The sequence below is a fragment of the Canis lupus genome, chromosome 11 (genome assembly GCF_048164855.1).
Source record: "Canis lupus baileyi chromosome 11, mCanLup2.hap1, whole genome shotgun sequence".
Taxonomy (NCBI): Eukaryota; Metazoa; Chordata; class Mammalia; order Carnivora; family Canidae; genus Canis; species Canis lupus.
The window spans coordinates 26628741-26651984 of NC_132848.1; the positions used below are offsets into that span (position 1 = coordinate 26628741).

Genomic DNA, 23244 nt, shown 5'->3' on the forward strand with positions numbered 1-23244 from the left:
GCTGGGGGGGGGCCGGGCCCCCAGCCCCCCTCCCCACCGGGTGGCCGGGCGCTGCCGCGCAGGCTGGGCACGAGGCCTGGCGCCCGATCCGGGCCGGGCCGAGCCGGCCGCCGCGCCGCCCCCCAGCCGGCTGCCCACAAAGCCGCCATTCAGCCCTGGCTGCGGGCCTGCGGGCCCAGAGGGGGGGCTCCCGCGGCGGGCTGAGCGAGGCGGCGGCATGGAGGGGTGAGTGTGGGGGCCGGGGCGAGCCCCCGCCGCTCTCTGGGCCTCCGAGGGGGTCTGTAGGGGCGGACTCTGCGAGGGGGTCCCCCAGGTGGGTTCCGAGGAAGGGGGGGCAGGCAGCCCGCAGCTCCAGCAGCCGCCGGGGCGCGTCCTTCGGGGCCGGTCCGAGAGCCCAGCAGGCCTCTGAGCGCGACACCGTCCCCGTCCCCGAGGGACCCGTCCCCACGGCCCACCACGGGCTCTGGCGGTGCCGGCAGCCCCGCCTTCGAGGGGGCCTCGAGGGGACCCGGGACTGCGACCAGCGAGGAGGCTGAGGGAGGGGGACAGGGAAGGAGCCCGAGCAGCGGCAGGAGCTGCGGCACCGGTGCCGCCGGCGGAGGAAGCTCTGTCGTCCGTCTGGTTGGTGGGGAGCCAGGGTGACCCTGGGAGAGTGAGCACACCCCAGGTGGGGTCGGGGCCCCGACTTTCCACCCGAGGCAGCGGGGACACGCTGGAGGCGTCGGAAGCCCGTCTGTTTCTGGAAAGTGGGCTCAGTTGGTGGTGGGGAGCAGAGGGTGGGGGAGCCGGGAGCGCGGGGGGCAGTAGCCCCTGAGAGCAACAGGCGGCGGCTGCGAGGTGAAGGGGTCCACCGGGGAAGGGGTGCTGGGAGGGGGGGTAGACGGTGGCCGGGGTCGGGCTGCGCCCCCCTCGCTCCCCGCCCACCCGGCCCCGCGGGATGGTGTAGGATGGCCAGACGGGGAACAGAGGCCTAGGCCCCCGGCTCACCTGCCAGCGGGGCTCCGAGCCTCTCGGGCCCCACAATTCCTGGCCCCCCCAAACCTGGCCTTCCACACTCGGCCCGGCCTGGGTCCCCACTGGCTGCAGGCTGTCTTCTCACAGCGGGTGCCACTGTGCTCCCTGCCACCGTGGAAATGGCACCATGTGGTCTGAGGACTGGCTGCTGTGTTGCCTCCCCCGGGGCCCAGGAGCCAAACCGCAGCCTGGGCGCGCGCTCTGCGCCTCGGGTCATCCCTGCACTCAGCAAGGCCTCCGGAGCCCCCGGGCAGGCCGTCGAAGGGGCTCGCCAGGTCGCCTGAGCCTCAGTTTCCCCCAGTGTTAAACAAGGCTCACAATAGAACCTTCACTGCACGGGGCGTCCTGAGGCTCAGGGCAATGACAGTGTCTCTGGGGCCAAAGGAGGAAACATCTCAGGGGCCCTGGAAACAGGAGCCGGGCTTGACCACTTCTCCCTCTCCCAGGCCCCAGAGCGTCTCCTTGGTGCTGCTGCTTCCTCTGCTGCTGCCCCTGGGCCCAGCCTGGCCTGTAGCTGCCCAACGCTGCCCACCGACGTGCGTTTGTGACAATCCCAGGCGGCATGTTGCCTGTCGGCACCAGAACCTCACGGAGGTGCCAGACGCCGTCCCCGAGGTCAGCAGGGTGAGGGGGGCAGGGAGGACAGCCACTGCCTGGCTGGGGGACTGTGGCAAGTCACTTTTCCTCTCCGAGCCTCAGTCTTCACATCTGTCAAATGGCATAACAGCCCTGTTTAATGTTCTATGCGATTGGAACAAGTCGGTGACCTATGAGATAAATATTGAATTAATGACAAACCGTGTGAGAGAGAACTAGAGAGATCAGGGGATACAGACTGGAATAAGATACGTTCTCTGCTCGTGGGGTCGAGAGCTAGGGGGGAAAGAGAAAGCAAACAGGCAGTGACAGTTCAAAGTGAAAGGTGCCCAAGCGGTGAGGGAGGAAGGCTTCCTGGAGGAGGTGTCGGGGAGCAGGATGAAGAGAATGAGGAAAAGGTGAGGGGGAGAAGTCGGGGCGGGGAATGGCGCGTGCAAAGGTGTAGTCCTCACTGCTGCTCGGCCCCCCTTCCCCGCTCAGCTGACTCAGCGGCTGGACCTCCAAGGCAACCTGCTGAAGGTCATCCCCCCAGCTGCCTTCCGGGACCTGCCCTACCTGACACACCTCGACCTGCGGCACTGCCAGGTGGAGCTGGTGGCCGAGGGCGCCTTCCGGGGCCTGGGCCGCCTGCAGATCCTCAACCTGGCCTCCAACCGCCTGAGCTCGCTGCCCCAGGAGGCCCTGGACGGGCTGGGCTCCCTGCAGCGGCTGGACCTGGAGAGGAACGTGCTGGAGGAGCTGCGGCCGGGGACCTTCGGGGCCCTGGGTGCGCTGACCACCCTGAACCTGGCCCACAACGCGCTGGTCTACCTGCCGGCCATGACCTTCCAGGGGCTGCCGCGCGCGCGCTGGCTGCGCCTGTCCCACAATGCGCTCAGCGTGCTGGACCCCGAGGCCCTGGCTGGCCTGCCCGCCCTGCGCCGGCTCAGCCTCCAGCACAACGAGCTGCAGGCGCTGCCGGGACTGGCCTTGTCCCAGGCCCGGGCGCTGGCCCGGCTCGAGCTGGGCCACAACCCGTTCACCTACGTGGGCGAGGAGGACGGGCTGGCGCTGCCCGGTCTCCGGGAGCTGACGCTGGAGCACGGCGCCCTGCAGGCCCTGGATGCAAGGGCCTTCGCCCGCTGCCCCCGCCTGCACACTCTGGATCTCCGCGGGAACCAGCTGGACACTGTGCCGCCGCTGCAGGGCCCGGGGCAGCTGCGCCGGCTGCGGCTGCACGGGAACCCGCTGTGGTGCGGCTGCCGCGCCCGGCCGCTGCTCGAGTGGCTGGCGCGGGCGCGGGTGCACTCGGACGGCGCGTGCAGGGGGCCGCGGCGCCTCGGCGGGGAGGCCCTGGACGCCCTGCGGCCCTCGGACCTGCGCTGCCCCGGCGGCGCCGAGGAGGAGGAGGAACTGGCTGCTGCGTGGGCCCGCACCCCTCCGGGCGGCCTGGGGCACGGGGAGGACGGGGCGGACGGGGCGGCGGTGCCCTGCCCGCCGGGCTGCGTGTGCGCCTCCGAGTCCCGGCACAGCGGCTGCGAGAGCCGGGGCCTGCGGGCCGTGCCCCGCGGCTTCCCCAGCCACACGCAGCTGCTGGACCTGAGGCGGAACCACTTCCCCTCGGTGCCCCGGGCCGCCTTCCCAGGCCTGGGCGGCCTGGTGTCGCTGCACCTGCAGCATTGCGGCATCGCCGAGCTGGAGGCGGGCGCCCTGGCGGGGCTGGCCAGCCTCATCTACCTCTACCTCTCCGACAACCGGCTCGCAGGCCTCAGCGCCGCGGCCCTGGAGGGGGCGCCCCGCCTCGCCTACCTGTACCTGGAACGCAACCGCTTCCAGCGGGTGCCTGGGACCGCCCTGCGCGCCCTGCCCGGCCTCTTCTCCCTGCACCTGCAGCACAACGCCGTGGAGCGCCTGGAACCCGGGGACCTGGCTGGCTCGCAGGCCTTGCGCTGGCTCTACCTGAGCGCCAACCGCATCTCTCACGTGTCCCCTGGCGCCATAGGCCCCGCTCCGGACCTGGAGAAGCTGTACCTGGACAGGAACCAGCTGCAGGGGGTGCCCACCGTGGCCCTGGAGGGGCTGCCCACCCTCCTGGAGCTGCAGCTCTCGGGGAACCCGCTCAGAGCCCTGCCAGATGGGGCCTTCCGGCCCGTGGGTGGGTCACTGCAGCACCTCTTCCTCAACAGCAGCGGCCTGGAGCAGGTGGGCACAGGAGTGTAGGGATGGGGGAGGCAGCGTGAGGCCCCACACAGCATGCAATCACCCCACGAGCACCGCTGCCCCCACACTCAGGCCTGGGGCCGTGCGTGGTGACCCTGGGATAAGCCAGAGACGATGCCTACCAGCAGGGAGCTCAGGTGTGCTGACTGACCAGGCGGGTGCCAGGGGCACACGGAGAGGCCTGCGGGAGCACCGGGGGGAGGGGGGGGAGGAGGAAGTGTGTCCATGGGCTGCTTGTGCACTTTGGGGGCAGAGCAGGAGCCACCAAGGGGATTTGTCACTCTGGAGCAGGGGCGGGGGGCATGCTCAGGCACAGCAGAACCAAGGGCCCTTGTCCAGGTGACGTGCAAGGGGCAGGCACTTCAGGGTTAGACCAACCAGGGCTTCCGTCCCAGCCCTGCCCTTCCTGCCTGGGCCACCTTGGGCTCTCTCCTGCGGGGGAGCACAGGGTACCTCCCAGGCCTAGCCAGTGAGACGGGCCTGGCGTCTCCTTGCAGATTTCTCCCAGGGCATTTTCGGGCCTGGGGCCCTGGCTCCAGAGCCTGCACCTGCAGAAGAACCAGCTGCAGGCCATGCCTGCCCTGCCCCATCTCAGCCAGCTGGAGCTCATCGACCTCAGCGGCAATCCCTTCCACTGCGATTGCCAGCTGCTCCCGCTGCACAGGTGGGTACTTTCCTGGAACCCCCACCCCAGCTGGGCCCAGCAGCTGCTGTCAATCGAGCCTCTGCCCCCGCCCCCCATGCGCCAGCTGAACACCTCCAGAGGGGAGGGTCCTGCCAGAGCCAGTGACCGCCCCCCAGGGAGCCGAAAGTGCATGGGACTTGGGGTGGACTTCTTTGGGGCTGGATTCCCTCACCCGTGCAGTGGGAATGCGGTCCTCCCAGGCTAGTGCGGTGCAACCCAATATCTGTGGGCACTTCGTTAATTTCATCAGAAGTAATTTAATCGCTTAATTAATTTCAACAAGAACCCTGGAGTCCAGCAGAGCTGGGCTCAGATCCTGCTCTGTGATTGATCAGCTTTGGGCCTCCTGACTGCTCTGTGCCATTCCCTCACCTGTAAAGGGGAGGGGGTGCTGTATAGCACCTCATGGGGGTTCTCTGTGAGGGGCACACTGGCAGCTAGCCAACCCAGATTTGAACAGGGTCTGGAGCACCCTAAGCCCTCTGTAACTATTTATTACTATTACTATCCCCTTTTTACAGAGAAGGGATCAGAGGATTGAAGTGACTCACTCGGGGTCCCCTAATTGGTGAGGGGCTGAGCCAGGGCTCCCCCCAGGGTCCGCCCTCACCCACCAGGCTCCATTGCCCCCCCCCGCCCAGTTCCCGAAGACCTCCTTGCTCACCCCAGGCAGGAAGGCTCAGGATAGTGGGTTCTCTGAATCCTCTCCTCTCAGGTGGCTCATTGGGCTGAACCTGCGTGTGGGGGCCACCTGTGCCACCCCTCCCAGTGCCCACGGCCAGAGGGTGAAGGCTGCGACTGCGGTCTTTGAAATGTGCCCAGGCTGGGCTGCCAGGAAGGCCAAGCAGATGCCTGCTTCCGGACCCAGTGCCAGGAGGACCCCATGAAGATCAGATGGTGGACAGCAGACAAGGTTGGTGTCGGGGCAGGTCGGGGAGGCCTCGGTGGTGGGTCAGGTTCCAGAGTGCCAGGGGCGGCAGGGCTGACTTCTCTTGGTCCTAACTCATGTGGTTCCAAATCTGGGCAATGACTGTTGCTTCCATTCCTACTGCCTGTCCGCGCTCCTCACTTCCCCCCCCACCTCTGGCTGGGCCCAGGCGGATTGTAAGGAAACGACCACACCGTCTCATCCTGTGGGACAGTGGCCTTTCCGCTAAGCCACAGAATACCTGGACCCAACGTGTCCCTAAAAACAGCACCGCTGTTACCATATTTGCTCGATCGTTGGTTCCATCACTTCCCGACCTCAAGGGCCTGGCTCACCCCCGGGACAAAGAGCAGAGGTGTAGGTGCTGTGGCCGCCGCCTCCCGCTGCCCATCAACCCTGCCCCGTGTGGTTGCGTCACCTGCCTGAGGTTTATGTTCACACACTTGAGCCCTCGGCTGTAGCAACATTGTGCAGCACGCAGGAAAGGGCGAGCGGGATCTGGGCGCCCTTGCTGGGTGGGGAGGGCACAGGGAGGGTCTCTAGGGAGAGGCCAGTCCTGAATGGGAAAACACAGAAAAGTGGGTCCTGGTGAGACCAGGAGAGGGCTCAGCCTGTCTCTGGACCTGCATTCTGGGGTGCCTGGGGACCATCAGATGGCGTGTTAGTTCCCAGGGGCCGCTGTAAAGAAGCACATGCTGGGTGGCTTTGGACAACAGACATCTTTGTCTCCCTGTCCTCAGGAGTCTGAGATCATGGCGTCCCCAGGGCTGTGCTCCCCCTGAAGGCTGTAGGGGAGATCCTTCTGAGGCCCTGCCAGCTTCCAGTGGCCCCAGAGGTTCCCTGGCTTGTGGCAGCACAACTGCACCCCCTGGCTGACTTCATACAGCATCTCCCCTGTCCCTTCTCATCTTCCTGCTGGATGGCAGTCCAAATCTCTAGGACAGGAGTCCTGTTGGATTAGGGCCCACCCTAATGACCATGTTCTGATGTCATTACCTCTGTGAAGACCCTATTTCTAAGTAAGGTCTCATTCTGAGGGGAGAGGGGGAATTCAATTCATACGTGTTCCCTGTCAGGCTGGGAGGAACCCCCAAAAGACCCCAAGCTGAAGGTGAGCAGTTGGTGCCTTAGAAGTCACATCTGGAGTTAGCATCATCGACAACGGCATTAACCTCAGTGGGTGCTTGTGTGGCTGAAGAGTGTCCGTGGTCTCCCCACAGTAGCAGCCCCAGGGAGCTCGTGTGGATGCTGTTGGCCCAGTGGCAGCTGCTCTGATGGGTCCAGGTGCAGGCCAGGGCTTCCATTAAAAGACCCCCCCACCCCCAACCAACCCTCCGTGGCATGGTGGCTAGCCCTGGAATTAAGGGTTTTTCATGTTTGTTGAAAGTGGCAGTTTCCTGCCAGGGATACAAAGGAATTGAAAGACAGGGGCCCTGGGGTGCCTGGCTGGCTGTTTAGGTAGAGCATGCGGCTCTCGATCTCACTCCCTGTTGGACATGGAGCCTATAAAAAAAAAAAAAAAAAAAGAGAAGGACCCTGACCTCCAGGATCACACAGGGCCCCGAGCCCCATTCTGGGCATGCTCACTTTGCTCAAGCCACGGCTGGACCGCGCACGCATCACTCTTTTGAGGCCCTGACCTCCAGGGTGGTGTCTGGCATGTGGGAGATGCTTTCAGGAAGGAGAATGAATGAACGAATGAATGAATGAGGAAGAGTACTTACTGGTGGTAACACGGCAGACCACCCTGGGTTTAATCCCACTGCTGTCATTTAACAGTTGTGAATTTAAGCAAATAAATTACTGAATTCTGATAAGCCTTTTTCTCCCCCATAAAATGAAGTCAACACGGACCTCAGGGTTCCTATGATGAACCGTGTGATTGTGTTTGCCCAAGTGCCTGGCACACAAGGCCCTCACAAACAGCAGTTCCCTTGCTTCCCTCACCCCTGGAGCAGAGTGGAGCGTCTAGCCTGGGTGCAAGTAAGGAGAGGGGTGTGCATTTGCACTTGGTTCATTCGGCACCAGGGGGCCACTGCAGGTCACGGAGCAGCGGGCACGGGGAGTGCAAGAGGTCATTTGGGTTCCCTCCAAGGGCAAGTGAGTCCAAAGTGGATCCTGTGCCCCGACCGAAAACCTCCTAGAGGCCCACGGTTCCATCTGTGATGAATCAAGTAGATCTTCTGGCCCTGGCCACCCAAGTTCCTTATTTTCAGGTCACACACTCACCCGGGCTGAGCACCAGGCTACGGCAGCAGACCAGGCACAGGCTCGGCCTCCGGGTCTTGCAGGGGCAACAGCAGAAATATAAATGAGGGTAACCCAGCGTGTGGTTGCTATGGAGACGGCGCTCAGCGGAGGACATTTATTCATTGTTCTTGCGTATGAACCCAGCCTTCATAACTGACCCTATGGGCGACAGGTCAGAAGACACTCAGCTCTAAGAAACATAAACCTGACGAACAACTCCAGGAAGTCCTGGGCGGCCCGTGGAGGGCTGGGATGGCAGCTGGCCTGTCCTCTGACCCTGCCATTCTTACCACGGCCTGTGGCGGCGTCACTTGTCCAGTCAGGGAGGAGGAACAGAAGGTTGCAATGCCACAAAGTCCCAAGTTTTTCCAGAAGCTCCATGGTCAGAACTGGATCCCCGAACCGCCAGGGGTTTGGGCACAATGCAGTGGCTTCTGCTGGCGGCACACTGGGGGCTGAGGCTACTGGCCTCCACCGCCCAGGCCTGGGGTATGCATGTGAGCGGCAGCAGGGTGAGCGCCCCCTGTCCTAGATCTTCACTGTGACCCAAACCTCATCACTTTTTGGGGAATTCAGGCTGCACTAACACACCACACTGAGCCTGGTTTCTATACCGTGTGGGGCTCACTAGTGCCTTCAGCAAAGGAGCCAGGATCCAGTTCTCTCTGGGATCCAGTTCTCTCTGACTGGAGGGAGACCAGCTTCCGGTGGGCTGGTCACCCCGTCTCTGGGTAACACCAAACAGCCAGGTCCTGGGCAAACGCACAAGCAGTGGCAGATGGGCCCAGAGAACATGGCCAGACACCCAGAGCAGCACAGCTGCACCCCCTAAAGGACAACATGGGGACCCAACTGGCAGCGCGTCTCCACCCAGACAGGAAAGAAAGGTCAGCCTGCCTCCATCTTCCATTCCAGGAAGTTACTGGAAGGACGGAGAGAGGGCAGTTTCCAAGGAAACTAACTTGAAAAAATAAAAGCAACTGAAATTTGGGAAGATGCTAGGTGAGCTTCTAGGACGTAATTTCAGAAAGGAGGGTGGCCAGGGACCCAGGAGGTGTTTCCTGTCACCCTCTTCTCCCTTCCTCCAGGGGCTCCCTTAGGGCCACCTCAGCCAGCAGGGCTGGCCACTCTGCTGCCCCATGACCCTGGGGCAGGACTGCCTCAGACCCTGCTTAACAGGGAGAAGAGGGTGAGAGGCCAGGTCCCTGCCACGCTGGGCTCAGAGCAGGTTAAGCACAGGCTGGCTGTGGTCTCCCTTCCAGCTGGGGTCCCCTCACAGCACGGCCGGCTCGCCCTCCTGTCCTGCTGCCTCCCTCTACCACCAGGCCTCCCCAAGTGACACAGGGGTCTCCGTGCCCTTCCCCCTAGGTTCCTGCAAGCCCCCAGCCAGGGGCAGACCCCACCTCTATTCCACTGTTCCCTTTAGGAAATGGGGGCCGGACTCAGGCCAACAGAGAAAACAGGTTAAGTAAGGCCACCTCCTGCATCACCAGAACCTGCCTCCTCACTGCCATTTTAGCTGCCTGCCAGAGCTGAGTGCCTGTGCGGGGTTCCCTGACCTCCCTAGGGTGCTAGGAGAGCGCCAACCCCAGCGGTGAGAGGCTGCTTTTAGGCCCCCACCACACCGCTCCCCACCCAACCTGCAACTGCCTCCCCCTCGAGAGCTGCTCCAGGCCTTTATTGTAGGACTTGCTCGGGGACACACACACGCTTCACTGACTTGTCTTCCAGTGTGACTGGGGGCAGCCCTCTACCCCATGGCAGTTGAGGGGTACGGTGTGGAGGGGGTACTGTAAGAAGAGCTTTGGGAAGTGTAGCTGGGGGGAGGAGTCGCTCACAGACAAATCTGGAGGCCTGGCCAGAGGACAGAGGTCCTTTGGTGCCTGGCCCTCACGGCACCTGGCAGGACTTGGGCAAAAAAGGCTTGTCTCCACACTAAAGCAGGGTGAAGGGGTGGTGGCAACAGAGGAGCCCCGGGCTGGTGGGGAAGGCTCAGTCGTCTGTCTCCTGTTTGATGTTCTCGATGGGAACGGGCAGCTCTGGACTCGGGGCTTTGTCGGGCGTGGCCATGTCTAGATGCTCTTCCTTCACCCGCACAGCAATGACTAAAGAGGGAGGGAGGTGGGGAGGGCGGGAGAACAGAGTGAGTGTGCGTGAAACCCTGGGAGGGGCAGGGGGCTCTGGCTCCCTAGGAACGGGGGCCCTCAGGACGTGGTGGGGAGGTGGGAGTGGCACCTTCCCCCCGAGGGGCAGGCAGTAGAGATGGAGAGGGCCCGGCTGGAGATGCGCGGCTCCGTTCAGAGTTGGGGGCGGGTGTTTGGGAAGCTCTCCAGGCCCAGTGGTCCAAGGAGGACTGCTTGGTGCCCGGCAAAGTCCCTTCACACTTGACTCTCCTCTTCTGTGCCCAGGTGGGGAAGGAGGCGGGCCGCCTCTGAGCACTGGAGCAGGCCGGCCCTGTCTTGACCCCGCCCGGGAGGCTCTTACTCTCTTCAGGAACAGGATCCGATGAGCTCTTCTCTGTGGCCTGCAGGTCATCCTCCAGCAGGGGCTTCTTGGACCCCTGTCTGAGGGGCCGGGTCTTGGTCGGTGGTATTCTTTTCCCTTTGAATAAACACAGAATGAAACCCAGCACAGGGCAGTATCCATGTGGGGCTCGATGGCTGGGTGTCCTCCAGTGGTGAGCAGAAGGCAGGTGCCACTCTGCAGGGGAGCAGAGCGTGAGCTCTGATGCCGCCCCTCGGGGCCGGGTGCCGACGCTCAGGGAGGTTCTCTCCTGTAGCAGGTTAAGCCCCCCAGTTAGGCTTGCTGAGCTTCTGTCCCTCTTCCAGTCTTTTCTTCACCTGTGAAGTGACTTTCCCAGCCCTGCTAGTGTAGACGGCACGAGGTCTTCCCACATGATCAGCTCCATACCCTCACCGGACCCTGATCCTGCCCAGGGACCACGCCGGCTTCCTCCCCATCCTGTTTCGGACCACCTCTTCTCTGGGTGGCGCCACATCATGGAGAGCATGTTGCTGCCACAGGCCGGCAGCTCCGAGGGCTAGCTTTACCTCCTCCCACCCCACTCCACCTGCTGTCCCCCTCAAGCTGAGCCCGCACAGGGCCCAGGATCTGTTAAGAGCAGAGCCCCACCTAAGGAAATGATCCTGAAGCTTCCACTCCTGAGGGTCCCCAGGGAAGGATGACAGGCTTGGGGAGAAGGATGCTGCCCCCGCCATCTTACTTTCAAAAGGCAGTTGTGCACTGCCGATGGGGTCGCGTTGACTTCTGACCACAGGGCAGAAGGGCTGGGGATTCCTCCCCCTTCTCTCCTTTACAAATACTGTTTCTTGCTTTTTTCCTCGGGATCCTGACCCCTGCCAGAGATTCAAGACTCCCTATCTGTACCTGAGTCCCTTAAGACACAGGCTGATGGGCCTGATGGGGCGGAAGGGCAAAGGAGAGGAGATGGAGGGACCAGACCATGGAGGGTGCTACCCAAGCGGCGACTCCCCCTCTGCTCCCAGGGACATAGGCCCAGCTGATCCCAAGGCCCACCCCAGCCCTGGCCGCTTCTTCAGAGCATCACTTACTTTTCTTCCCAAACTGTTTCTTTTTCTTCTTTGTGGCCTCTTTGGCCTTCAGAGGTGTGGTCGGCTCTGTTGTTGAAAGACAGAGGGAAGAGGTTAAGAGAGTTCTGAGAGGACACAGTACAGGCACATCCCGAGACACCTACCCATCCCTCAGCCTCCCTTACACACGGGACACCCCAAGAAGGAAAGCCAAAGTTGAGTGAGAATGGGGGAGGGACTGGAAGCAACTGTCCCTTCATCCCACCCTCGTCACTAGGGGTGCTCCGAGGGACCTGGGGGGTTTACCTGGGTGCACAAGGGCACGAGCATATGACAGAGTGGGCAAGATCAAGGAAGGCGCTCTGCAGGCCAGAGGGAGAGGGAGACAGACAAGTCAGGAGCGGGACAGGGGACACAAGGGCCACTCTTTAGTGAGCAGTGGTCCAGGAGACCAATCGCTCTCATGCCAAAGAATGAGGTAGGCACGGGGCAGGGGGAGCAGTTGACAGGAAGGAAAAAGAAAAGGAAAGTTGAGGGTCCCCTGAGGCCGTGAGAGCCCAGACCTGCGGCCACAGGTGGCTGGAGCTGGTAGCCGGTGAGCTCACACCAGCCGACGGGGTAGATGTCCGGAGACTCACAGTCCACCCACTGGTCATACTCGCTGTCCCAGCCATCAAAGTGGATGCTGAGGAGTCTGTGCACCACCCGCTTCACCGTAGCCACGCAGATGAGCCGGGGCTCCATCAGGTCCACGGCCTCCAGCTTCATGCCCACCTTGAAGCCGTGGTTAGGGCAGTCCTGGGAGGGGGAAGAAGCGGTGACCATGGCAGCCAGATCCCGGCCCCAGGGGCCAAACCGGGGAGAGGGAGTGGGCCGGGAGTGCCTGTGGGGAAGGGCCCCCTAACAGTGACCACTGCCCTCTGTTCCCCAGCACCAGCCTCTCTGGGAAAGGGACCGGGCTTGAGCATTTGGCGGAATGTCCGTGGCAGAGGTTGGGACTTCTCCCCTGAAGCGGTTGGCATCCACAGTATAGACTCAAAGGAGAAGGGGGTTGGAATGAATGCCGCTGACAGGGGGCAGGGCCGCCCCAGGCCCCGTGCTCCCTCACTCTCCTCACCATGTTAAAGAGTCTCGATGGAGCTGCTTTCGATTTGGTCTTCTCCAAGTAGGTGTCCCAGCTGAAAGTGTGCGACTCGTAGCCTGGGGAGCAGAAAACATAGATGTGCGGGGAAAGGAGCACGTGCCAAATGGACCCCTGTTGCTGGGTCAGGACCCAGTCTGGAGTCTCCCCTGGCAGCCTTCTTCCCTCCTCCCCAGGCTGGTACCTGCTCTGGGACCATGGTCCTGTCGTATAGGTTGTTCACTGCCCAAAGGGACAAGTGGGAGCTCTGCTCACCGAGACACATGCTAGCCGTGGAGCCAAGTGAGCCCAGTGGCAGGGCTGGTGGTGTTGGCCTTGGGGGGGCTCTGACCCCTCTCCAAACCACTCTGGGACTCCCAAGCCCCAGGGTCTGGCTTGGCCAGGAACCTGGGCCTGTGGTCACACTCTGACCTCTCTGACCATGAGGACAGTCTTACCTTTTGGGGGTGTGAGCTCAATGTCATTCTTTTGGCAGAAGGTGGCTGGGAAGATGGCATGGGAGGAGGCATGGTAACAGAACCAGTCTGAGCCATCTGTGGAGGGCCCCCCATCCACACAGATCATCAGGTAGCCGTCTAGGAGAACCTGGGAGGGGGCAGGCAGACACCATGGTATCATGAACTGCACCACCATTCTAGGGTAAGGTGGCTATGGTGGGGATACAAGGTGGATGGATCCAACCCGAGCTAGATCTCAGCCTTCCCTGAGCTTCTGCTGAGCACTCAGCACCCCCGGACCCATCCTTTTAAGGTTCCTTTTCCTTCCTCACTAGATAGCAAATGCTGTTCCCACAGGGACTACACCTTTTTTTCTCCCCAGTGTTTTCAGAGGCGAGCTCATGGGCCCAGCCTGGAGAAGACCCGCTGGATGCACACATCAGCATGTCCCCAGGGGGGCCAAGGGGTAGTCATCTGCTCCTTAGGCTGCAGCAAAGTCAGCACGGCTATTGGTCCTGGGTAGGCCAGCACTCAAAGGAGAGGACGTGTGCCAGTGGGAAGGCCCCCAGGGAGGCTGACAAGGCGGGGCCTACACCTGATACAGGATCGGGCTCAGGCCAGGTGTTCGGCAAGCACCTCCCCAACGTGCCGCGGACCTGACACCAAGGCAGATTCTGAGCAAGGAGCAGATAAGACCCCTACTCAAAAGTCCGGTACTCCCGGAGCAGACACAGTGGAGGTGGGCTGGATGTGCACTGCAGAGTTCTGCACCCCCGCAGTGGCTTCAGCATCCACCATCGAAGCTGCAGGACTAGCCCAAGCTCACCTTGCAGATGGTTGCCACGCAGATGTTGCCCAGATTCAGAGGGTCAATGGCTTCCAGTTTCATCCCCTCTTCAAACCAACCACCTTCCGTGTAGACAGCTCGAACCTTAAAGGAATGGGGCAGCTGGGGAAACTTGGGGCGGCCCAGATGGAGGGTGGGGGGAGCAGGCCTCATCCACCATAGGCCTGGGAAGGAAACGGGAAGGGAAAGGAACACCCCGGGGTTGTGGGGCCTGGGATGGGCCTATGGCCAAGACGAGAAGGGCCTATGGCTAAGATGAGAAGGTCCCAAGGCTGTGCCTCACCTTCTTGAACAGGTAAGGAACAGCATCACAGTAGATTTTCCGGAAGGTGGGATGGTGGGCCATGTCACTGCGCCTCTCTTTGGGGAGATGCCAGAGGGAGCAAGAGAGAGAAAGGAGTTGCAGGCTGCTCACAGGGCCACCTCCCTCCCTTCCCCAGAATGTGGGGCTGCCCTGCATATGCTCTAATCTGTATCTTGGCACCCTGTACTACCCACCTAGACCAGGATCAGGACATGTCAGGAGCTCTCTGTAGGGACTACTGAACCCGTAAGATCCAGACACTTCCCATATCGTGCAGCCTCCAGCTTCGAATAGGTTTAAAGCCCTTATAAGCTCAGTGACCTGGTCAAATCACCCAACCTCTTTGGGCCTCGGTACCACCGTGCACATGGTGGAGATGGTCATCACCACCATGTGGTGGCGGTGTGGGGTACAGAGATGCTCCTGCCCCTGCCCGCGGACCTGACAGCTTGATGCCATGGCCAACTCGCCGTGACCAGCCCACTGGGTGGATCAAGGGGCTCCACATGTGGCACCAGAAGTCGTCATCACTGTCGCCGTCCTCATAGAGGAGCCGAAGGCGACCCCCGATTACTGTGTCTACCACTGCCATGCGGGTCCGTGACACCTGGGACTTGTCCACCACCTCCAGCCGCATGCCTTGCCGGAAGGGGTACTTCATGCTCTCCACCATCTGCAAGATCAGAGCACAGGCCCGCTGTGGTCCTGGGGATCCTCCACCCACTTCCCTGTTTCATCTCCTAACTGTAACCACAGAATAGGGAAGGTATGCCCAGAACCACACCCAGCACTAAGTCAGGAAGCAGGCCAATGAGACATAGACTCAAGGAAGGTCCCACCAGGTCTGACCTTGGCCCCCAATTCCTCAGGATGAGAGCACACAGCTTACAAGGTGTGCCCCCCAAATGCCAGTCAGTACAATGGAAATTACAAAACCCATTTCAGACTAAGGAACAGGTGCCCCAGAGGGCTCAAGTGACTTGCCCACACTCACCCCGATTCATTGGTGCCAGAGCTGGACCTTGAAACTGGTCCCAGTGTTCAGCCTCGTGCACTTTCCTACTCCCCTCCACCTCCCCGCTGATGGCACATACTATGCTCATGTCCAGAGAGCTGAGGCTCCATCTGCCTCCATATGTCTAATTACAGTTGTGACCCCACTGGGCTGTAGCTCTGAACGGCTATCCCACTCTGACCCAGCCAAGGACAGTGACCAAGATGCCCACAAGCTGTTTTAGAGAGCCCTGATGACAGGCCAAAGATGAGGGGGTAGGAGACTCTTTCTGGTCCCTGAGACTTCAGTCTTGTCCTGCCTGGGATAGGGAAATGGAACAGTGAACTCTGTAGGGCTTTTCCAGCCCAGGGAAAACCAGCCCCAGCCTAGGGAAGGTGGGGACTTAGCGGCGCTCTTTAGCCCACCAGGAGGGGGAGTATCTCCGAGTCACAAAGCAGCCAACAGGAAAAGCTGACAGAGTCCTACACCACAGACCTGTCAGACATCAGCTCAAGGCCTGGAATACAAATCCAAACCAATCGACTGGCCCATTTAGGAGAGAGACACAGGGTGAGGTCTGGGTTGGGGTCCCTCGGGGCCACCTCTCCCTCCTAGCCTTTCCTGACACACTCCTTTCTTTTGCACCCACCCAGGGCAGCCCAGAGCCCAACACCACTTTAGTGCTCTGTTTGTTCAGTCACACCCTGAGCTCTGTAGGGGCAGAAGCCAGGTCTGGGGGGATTCATTTCTACAGTCTCAGTTCTAAGCATGGAACTAAGCACAGAGTTAGTGCGCAATGTTTTTTCTCACCTGATAGATACACAGTACACACCTGACTTTGGCTGCTGGGCCATTCATTCACAACATTTTACTCAGAACTTATCACACTGTAGGCACCAAAGGAACTGGACTGGATTTGGATCAGAGCTGCCTTCACAAACTCACCCTCTTTTATCCTTCCTACGCAACCCTCAGAGGCAGCTGGCTTTTGTATCCACTGCAGGACTGGGTATGTGACAGTGAATCATCGTGTGCTTGCTGATTGGTTCACATGGAACCATGTTCTGCTACCCAGAATCAAAAAAAAAAAATTTTTTTTTTTTTAAAGTAGGCCCCATGACCAGCATGGAGCCCAACATGGGGCCTGAACTCACAATCCTGAGATCAAGAGTTGGATGCTTAACCAACTGAGCCACCCAGGTGCCCCAGAATCAAGCTCATTGGAGTTTAAGCAGAGGAGAGGCCACCTTGATAATGCTAGTGGCCTATACCACCCACAATCTGCCTCATCTTCAGATAAGTGCCAGCTGAGAAGGAGCAAATGCTCGTTTTCAACTGCTGAATCTGTCCACGGTGCAAGGCATCATGAGAGGGGAGGGGACACCCAGGTGGCTCAGTGGTTAAGCGTCTGCCTTTGGCTCAGGATGTGATCCTGCGGTCCCGGGACTGAGTCCCACATAGGGCTTCCTGCATGGATCTTGCTTCTCCTTCTGCCTGTGTCTCTGCCTCTGTCTTTCATGAATAAATAAAATCTCAAAAAAAAAAAAATACAGGTGAAAGAGCTTATAATTTTGTTGAACAAAGTATGAAAAGATAAGTTAGCAAAATACAGAGAAATAAAGAGCAAATGGACAGTACCCAGCAAATTGAAATAAAGCAAAAACCATTTCTACTTTAGGGAAAAGCCAGGGAAGGCTCCCTTGACGTACTGGAACTATTCCTTGTCAAAGGCCCACTCTCTACCAGCTAAAACTCACAGTGGCAACCTCTTTACGAGGCATCCGATGCCTTGGACGAGATGTGGCCCAGCATCTATTCCGTCCTCACTTTTCACTTTGGCTTCCAGACCACCCACACCCTACCCATCAAGGTAGAATTCAAATGCCATTTTCTCCTTGAAACCTTCCTTGACAGCTGCTCCTCTTCGGGCCACAGAACCGGTCCCGCCTGTGCCATGGCAGCACCTGCTCTGCACTCCCCTGCTGGCTGCTGTGACACTTATTGAGGCAATGTGGGAACCACACCCGAGAGCATCGGGGGCTGGAGGCCTCAGACGCAGCCCAGGCCCCTATGTGAGCAAGCCCCACAAAGGAGGGTCTGGCATATAGAGGTGGGAGAAATGAAGTCTTCACTGTGCATCCTTGTATTCCCTTTGAATTTTTACCATGTGAGTGATTTTTTTTTTTTTAAGTTAAAATTAGAAGCCACAGGGGATCCCTGGGTGGCTCAGCGGTTTAGTGCCTGCCTTTGGCCCAGGGCGTGATCCTGGAGCCCCGGGATCGAGTCCCACGTCGGGCTCCCTGCATGGAGCCTGCTTTTCCCTCTACCTGTGTCTTTGCCTCTCTCTCTCACTCTCTATCATGAATAAATAAATAAAATCTTAAAAAAAAAAACAACTTAGGGATCCCTGGGTGGCGCAGCGGTTTGGCGCCTCCCTTTGGTCCAGGGCGCGATCCTGGAGACCCGGGATCGAATCCCACATCGGGCTCCCGGTTCCTGAAGCCTGCTTCTCCCTCTGCCTATGTCTCTGCCTCTCTCTCTCTCTGTGTGACTATCATAAATAAATAAAAAATTAAAAAAAAAAAAAAAACTTAGAAGCCACAGAGATGATTCAGAGGCACACCTCTGGTTCAGAACCAAGGCTATTTTATAATAACTCCCAGGCTTGACTTCATTTCCTTTGCCAGACTGGAGAGTCCTGAATACGGGGCCTGTACTCCCACAGTTCTTTGTAGCCAAGTACTTAATAAAATTTATGGAAGGAATGTTCCTGAAAAATGCTATGAGCAATGGTAAGGATCTTGAGTAGCAAACAGAGGGCAAGGCAACGTGACCAACATGGCTGGATCAGAGTCTGGGTTGGGGTGGAGGCTGACTCTAGGCTGGGAAGGCAAAAACAACCGTCATCATTCCTGGAGAAATGTGAAGCTGCTAAAGACTGTCAAGCAAGGAAGTCTTTGAGAAAATACTCCAGTGAGTTGCACGGACAGAGAAAATGGGAGAAGGGCAGGAAGGAGGTCAGTTAGGAGACCCAAAGGGGTCACTGCCAGACCTTGATATGGAAATCCACAGGAAGCGTCCTGGAGCCCACCAACCGTTTCATGAGGTACCCCTTCCAGTCGGTGAACTTGGCATGGATGGCTGTGGAGACACAGCAGAATCCTGGTTACGCGGACTAACAATACTCCCACCAACAGGGGGCGCCAGAGCAACTTCTTTCTACCTCCTCAGGCCAGCCATCACCTATTACAAAACCTGCTGTACAACCTGGATCCGCCATAGGGCTTCCCAGACTGGGGAGGACAGGAAGCAGGCTGGCAAGTGGGTTCTGTTCTGGTCTAACCTAAGACAAAGGGTGCCCCTTCTACCAAGGGCTCTGCAGGGACCACGACAAGGACTGCTCTCTCTCATCAACTCACTCCGAGGGGGCACAAGGATCTTGCTGTTGATGGCACACCAGCCAATGGGGTGGACATCCACCGTTCCCAGGTTGCACCAGAAGTCATGGCTGGCGTCATTTTCAAAGCCTTCATACCGGAGCAGCACGCGATACCCTGAAAGAAGGAAAAGGTACTGGTAAGGGAGGGCGGGATGCTCAACCTTAAACTTGACTCCTAAGAAATCCTTCCAGGCAAGGGGGTCCCTGTTGTCCCCAACAGTCACAGCCAAAACAAACCCATTCCACGTACTCAGAAAACAGTATAGCATAGCAGTAAGATTTAATTCTCCATAGTCTGATCGTTCCTGGAAAAACCTTAAGAGGGGGAGTTTCCAAACTTGTCATGCCTTGTAGCTTCTTCAAAGCCAGAGAAGGCAGGAGGATCCCAAGAAGGGACTGGCAGAAACTCCAGTGGTGGGCTTTTTTGTTTGTTTTATGAAGCCAGTTTCTGCCTGTGACACTACCCACCCGTGCAGACATGTCCCTCTCCAAACCCAGGCCCTGCTTGGCCAGAGGAGTACCCACCCGCGGCCTGGATGACAGAGGCAATCCAGTACACCCGGCTGGGGAGCACGGCGTCGCTGTTGAGCACCTCTACCTTCATCCCTTTCATCACATCTTCCCACTGGTCATAGAGAGGGACCTGTGAGGGCACGAGAGCATTCAGGGGGATGGTGAACTGCCTGAGCACACAGGGCAGAGTGGCTGGGCTCGTAAGCCATCGCATCCTTCTCTGTACCTCAGTGTACAACACTCTGCGTGTGGCAAGCCAAGCATGGGACTAGGGATGAAGAGATGAGCAAGACAAATCCTCTGTCCCCAAAGAGCTGAGGCAGGACACCGGGGATGGGGAGGGGTGGGGTGCAGGGGACGGGATGGGAGGGCAGGTGCAAGGGTCAGACATCTGGAGTCGGTCAGCCCTGAGTAGTGGTCTTTACAGGACCAGCTCCTCACTCTATCATCTTGGGCACATCACACCCGTGGCAGTTTGTGCACTTGTGACACCACCTAATACCTCCTAGCGCTCGCCACAAATATCACCTCTTTAAATCATCACTCAGGCTTGGGCAGTAGTCTCTCGGCTCTCACCAAGCTGGCTCTCGGAGCCGTCTACCCACCCCTACTTCGGGTACATTCTTTCTCCACCTCTCTAACCAGTCTCTTTCAGATGCTCTTCATCAGCAGCAGACCCTTCTTGCTTGCCTTCCCAATGTCTAATCCTCACTTTGCACCAACAGCACCTTGCTTCTCCTTTGGAGAAATTCACCTTTTTTCATTCTCATCGTGGCCTCAGCTAATCAGGGTATCCCATTTCACCTCTCTGGCCAGAGTGGGTCTCTCACGGAACCTAGAAATGGCTATGCTACTCAAGCACACATGGGCTGGCTTGGCAGAGCTTATGGAATCAGGTATGACGTAACTCCCCTGCAGTGATAACTCAGGGCCAAAGAGCTTCCCACTAGGAAAGGTGAGTGCCTTCGACAGCACTGCAGAGAAGAGTGAGACTTCCCAGCTTCCCTCTGTCCATGGCACCTCCCAGAGTTCACTGGCTACTAGGATGTGACTCCTACTAGGACTACCAGAGTAAAGAGACCTCCTCCTCTACTTCCTGGCTTGAGAGACCAAACAAGAGCGCCGCTCTAGGTGGCTCTTTGGCCCACAGACAAACAGGCAGCATCTCTGCACTTCCTTTAGCCCCAGGCCCAGGCTCCCAGGGCCTCACTCTTCTGGCGCTTCTCTGTGCTGAGGTGGGCTGTAGGAGGCATCCACATCTGTCTCCTGGGGCTCAAGAGATCCAGGAAACCCAGGGCAGTTCAGAACAAGCTTTCAATGGGAAAACACGGAATAATGGGGAGGAAAGAAGAAAAGGAATTCTAGCACAAAGTTCCATTATGTGGATAAGTAGAGTGAGGGGGGATCCCTGGGTGGCTCAGTGGTTTGGCTCCTGCCTTCGGCCCAGGACCTGATCCTGGAGACCTGGGATAGAGTCCCACGTCGGGCTTCCTGCATAGAACCTGCTTCTCCCTCTGCCTGTGTCTCTGCCTGTGTGTGTGTCTCTCATGAATAAAGAAATAAAATCTTAAAAAAAAAAAAAAAAAAAAAACTAGAGTGAGGACCTCGGAGGGGGGAAGCATGGGTGCTAGAAGGCCTCGATGACGCTTTGTGGGAGGACTCTGAAGAAATGTAAACTGGAACGAGTGGCAAAGCTGGACTGGGCCCACCCAGACCCCATTACTGTTCTCTCCCTGGTGCCAATGCCCATCTTGGAATGCCTGGAAGGCTGGTGGATGAGAGGTGTGGCAAGTGCTAGGTTCCCAGTTCTCCCTCCCCTTATCTCTAGGGCACTTACATGTTTAAAACAGCTGACAGGAGCAGCTTTGTAACTGTGATCCTTCAGGAACTTCCCCCAGTCGAAACCCAAGACCAGCGCTGCAAGAGCAGAAAGAGGAAGTGTTGAAAATCAGCAGCCCTGCCAGGAACCTAGCCACCAGGAGCCTGTAGAAGCCGGTCCTTCCCCACCCAAACCCGATACCTGTCCCACCAGTGGCCATCAGAACAGGGCTGGACCTTATCCAAAGGATGACAGACTCTCAGGAGTAGAGGAAACATTCAAGGGAAATGTCTGACCTTTCTTCCCCAGAAAAGAGAAGGAAATCCAAAGACCTTTGCGCTTAAATTCCTTAGACCTCCCCCAACCTCTCATTGGCCACAGCTAATCTGAATGGGTGGGAAGGGCACACACCTAGGCCCCTCCAACCCTCGTGCCTATGGGGCTCACTGCAGTCAGAAACTCAGACCACCTAGAGCAGAGCTGCTTAATGCTTATATGCTTAGAACCTACTATACAGGGACACCTGGTGGCTCAGAGGTTGAGCATCTGCCTTCGGCTCAGGACGTGATCCTGGTCCAGGGATCAAGTCCTGCATGGGGCTCCTGCAGGGAGCCTGTTTCTCCCTCTATGTCTCTGCCTCTCTCTCTCTCTCTGTCTCTCATGGATAAATACATCTTTAAAAAAAAAAAAAAAGAATCTTCTATACACACTCAGAGAGAAAGGTTCATTTCCTTATTCCACCACCTCTCTCCAAACTAGATAGAGGTCTCCACTGCCCAAGGGGAACAGAAGCCATAGGGCCAAAAGCAATACAAAAGAAGCTAATTCTTGGCCTCTGAATTATCAAAAATAAGGGTCCTGGAACTTTGACTACAGGGATATCCTAGGGCAATTTCCACAATACCTACCAAATGGGGAAGATGTAATCCACAGTGAGCCTGGGCCAGGGCACTCTCTAGCTGCCTCATCTTTCTCATTCCTGGTTCCTAGGCAGGGCCACCCCAGTCTGGGCACTCCACTCCCACCGACCCCCAGCAGCTTCCTGGGCACCAGGGTTCTGCTGTCTTACCATCTTGCCCTGTTGGTGTCCCATCTGCTAGCTGTCCTGTCCCTTGGGAGTGGAGGAAGGCTCCAATTTTGGCAGACCAGGCTGCCTTGTGCAGGACTTTGGCTTTCTTGGTTGGTGGTTTTCCCTGGAGAGAGGAGAACCTGTGTGTAAGCCTAATGGCTGAGAACAGGGCTTTGGAGTTGGACTGCCTAGCTTTAAATCCTGGGATTTATCCAGTTACTTAACCTCTTCAGTTTCTTCATTTGTAAATCAACTGGATAACAATAACAATCTTAACTTAGAGGGGGTGCAAGGATGAGAGTTACTGTATTATGCCTGGCTCTCAGTAAGTATTTAGCTATTGTTCAACAGCGGAGAAATGGGGTCAGAGGAGCTATGGGGCAGCGAGGGACACCTGTTCTATCTTTTCTATCCTTTCAGCCTTTGCTTCCTCCAGGAACTTTTTCCTAGTGGCTTCAACTCTTGGCTATCTCCTTCCTCTGGAGATTCATTGGAGAGAGTGGGTTTCAGAGAGGTCTGTGAACGGAGTCAGGAGTCAATATTTTGTACACATATAGGAATGTTCTGTGGGACATTTGGGTGGCTAAGTGGTTGAGTGTCTGCCTTCAACTCAGGGTGTGATCTCATCCCTGGGGCAAGTCCTGCATTGGGTTTCCTGCAAGGAGCCTGCCTCTCCCTCTCTCTGTGTATCTCTAATGAATAAATAAAATCTTAAAAAAAAAAAGTAATGTTCTGGAGCAGGTCCATGGCTTTCATCAGTTGCTCCAAGCAGGCATCCCTAGGGTTAAAGGCCACTAATCTGGTCTATAATTTGTAATTTAATCACTATTCAGAAGGGCCCAGGGAATTATTTTTTTATTTTTATTTTTAGAGAGAGGGGGAGAGAGAGGGAGAGAGAGGGAGTGAGCGGGTAGGGGAAGGAACAGAGGAAGAGAGAGAATCTCAAGCAGGCTCCATGCTCAGCATAGGCGTGGAGCCTGACACAGATTCCAACTCATATGCCTGAGATCATGACCTGAGCCGATATCAAGAGTCAGATGCTTAACTGACTGAGCCACCCAGGTGCCCCTCTGAGAATTTATTCTAAAAAATCAGTGAAGTGGGGGACACCTGGGTGGCTCAGCCGATGAGTGCCTCCATTTGGCCCAGGGAGTGATCCTGGAGTCCTGGGATCAAATCCCACATCAGGCTCCCTGCATGGAGCCTGCTTCTCTCTCTGCCTGTGTCTCTGCCTCTGTGTGTGTGTGTGTGTCTCAAAAATAAATAAAATCTTAAAAAACAAAACAAACAAACAAACAAACAAAACGGGACACCTGGGTGGCTCCGTGGTTGAGGGTCTGCCTTCAGCTCAGGTTGTGGTCCTAGAGTCCTTGAATCAAGTCCTGTATCAGGCTCCCTACAGGGAGCCTGCTTCTCCCTCTGCCCCTCTCTCTGTTTCTCTCATGAATAAACAAAAT

General features: G+C 57.9%; 2 protein-coding genes across 7 annotated transcripts in view; one reads left to right on the forward strand and one right to left on the reverse strand.

The window, feature by feature from the left end:
* CHADL (chondroadherin like) lies at positions 1-14602 on the forward strand. Of its 4 annotated transcripts, none has more exons than XM_072843799.1 (6): positions 1-225; positions 1461-1629; positions 2092-3792; positions 4308-4474; positions 5211-5408; positions 6164-7240. In XM_072843799.1, the coding sequence occupies exons 1-5, from the start codon at positions 218-220 to the stop codon at positions 5380-5382; spliced, it is 2217 nt and encodes a 738-aa protein (XP_072699900.1). In that variant the 5' UTR covers positions 1-217; the 3' UTR covers positions 5383-5408; positions 6164-7240. The 4 variants fall into 4 exon arrangements, with proteins under 4 accessions (XP_072699900.1, XP_072699899.1, XP_072699897.1 ...); XM_072843798.1 differs by lacking the exon at positions 6164-7240 and adding an exon at positions 13185-14602 and having other exon boundaries at positions 81-225; XM_072843796.1 differs by lacking the exon at positions 6164-7240 and adding an exon at positions 10082-10301 and having other exon boundaries at positions 81-225.
* The window catches only part of L3MBTL2 (L3MBTL histone methyl-lysine binding protein 2), a 21271-nt gene continuing 5778 nt past the window's right edge, over positions 7752-23244 (reverse strand). The window contains exons 4-18 of one of the 3 annotated variants that reach the window (XR_012039166.1): positions 21788-21911; positions 20737-20816; positions 18912-19029; positions 18367-18501; positions 18000-18088; positions 14395-14626; positions 13933-14009; positions 13629-13733; positions 12803-12950; positions 12342-12424; positions 11788-12022; positions 11531-11586; positions 11246-11311; positions 10158-10274; positions 7752-9778 (exon numbers count right to left, since the gene is read on the reverse strand). Coding sequence is in view for 2 of the 3 variants with exons in the window: in XM_072843793.1 (XP_072699894.1) it covers positions 9862-10274; positions 11246-11311; positions 11788-12022; positions 12342-12424; positions 12803-12950; positions 13629-13733; positions 13933-14009; positions 14395-14626; positions 18000-18088; positions 18367-18501; positions 18912-19029; positions 20737-20816; positions 21788-21911 (1905 nt within the window). In the remaining variant the exon portion in view is untranslated. The other 2 variants (XM_072843794.1, XM_072843793.1) reach the window with 2 other exon arrangements.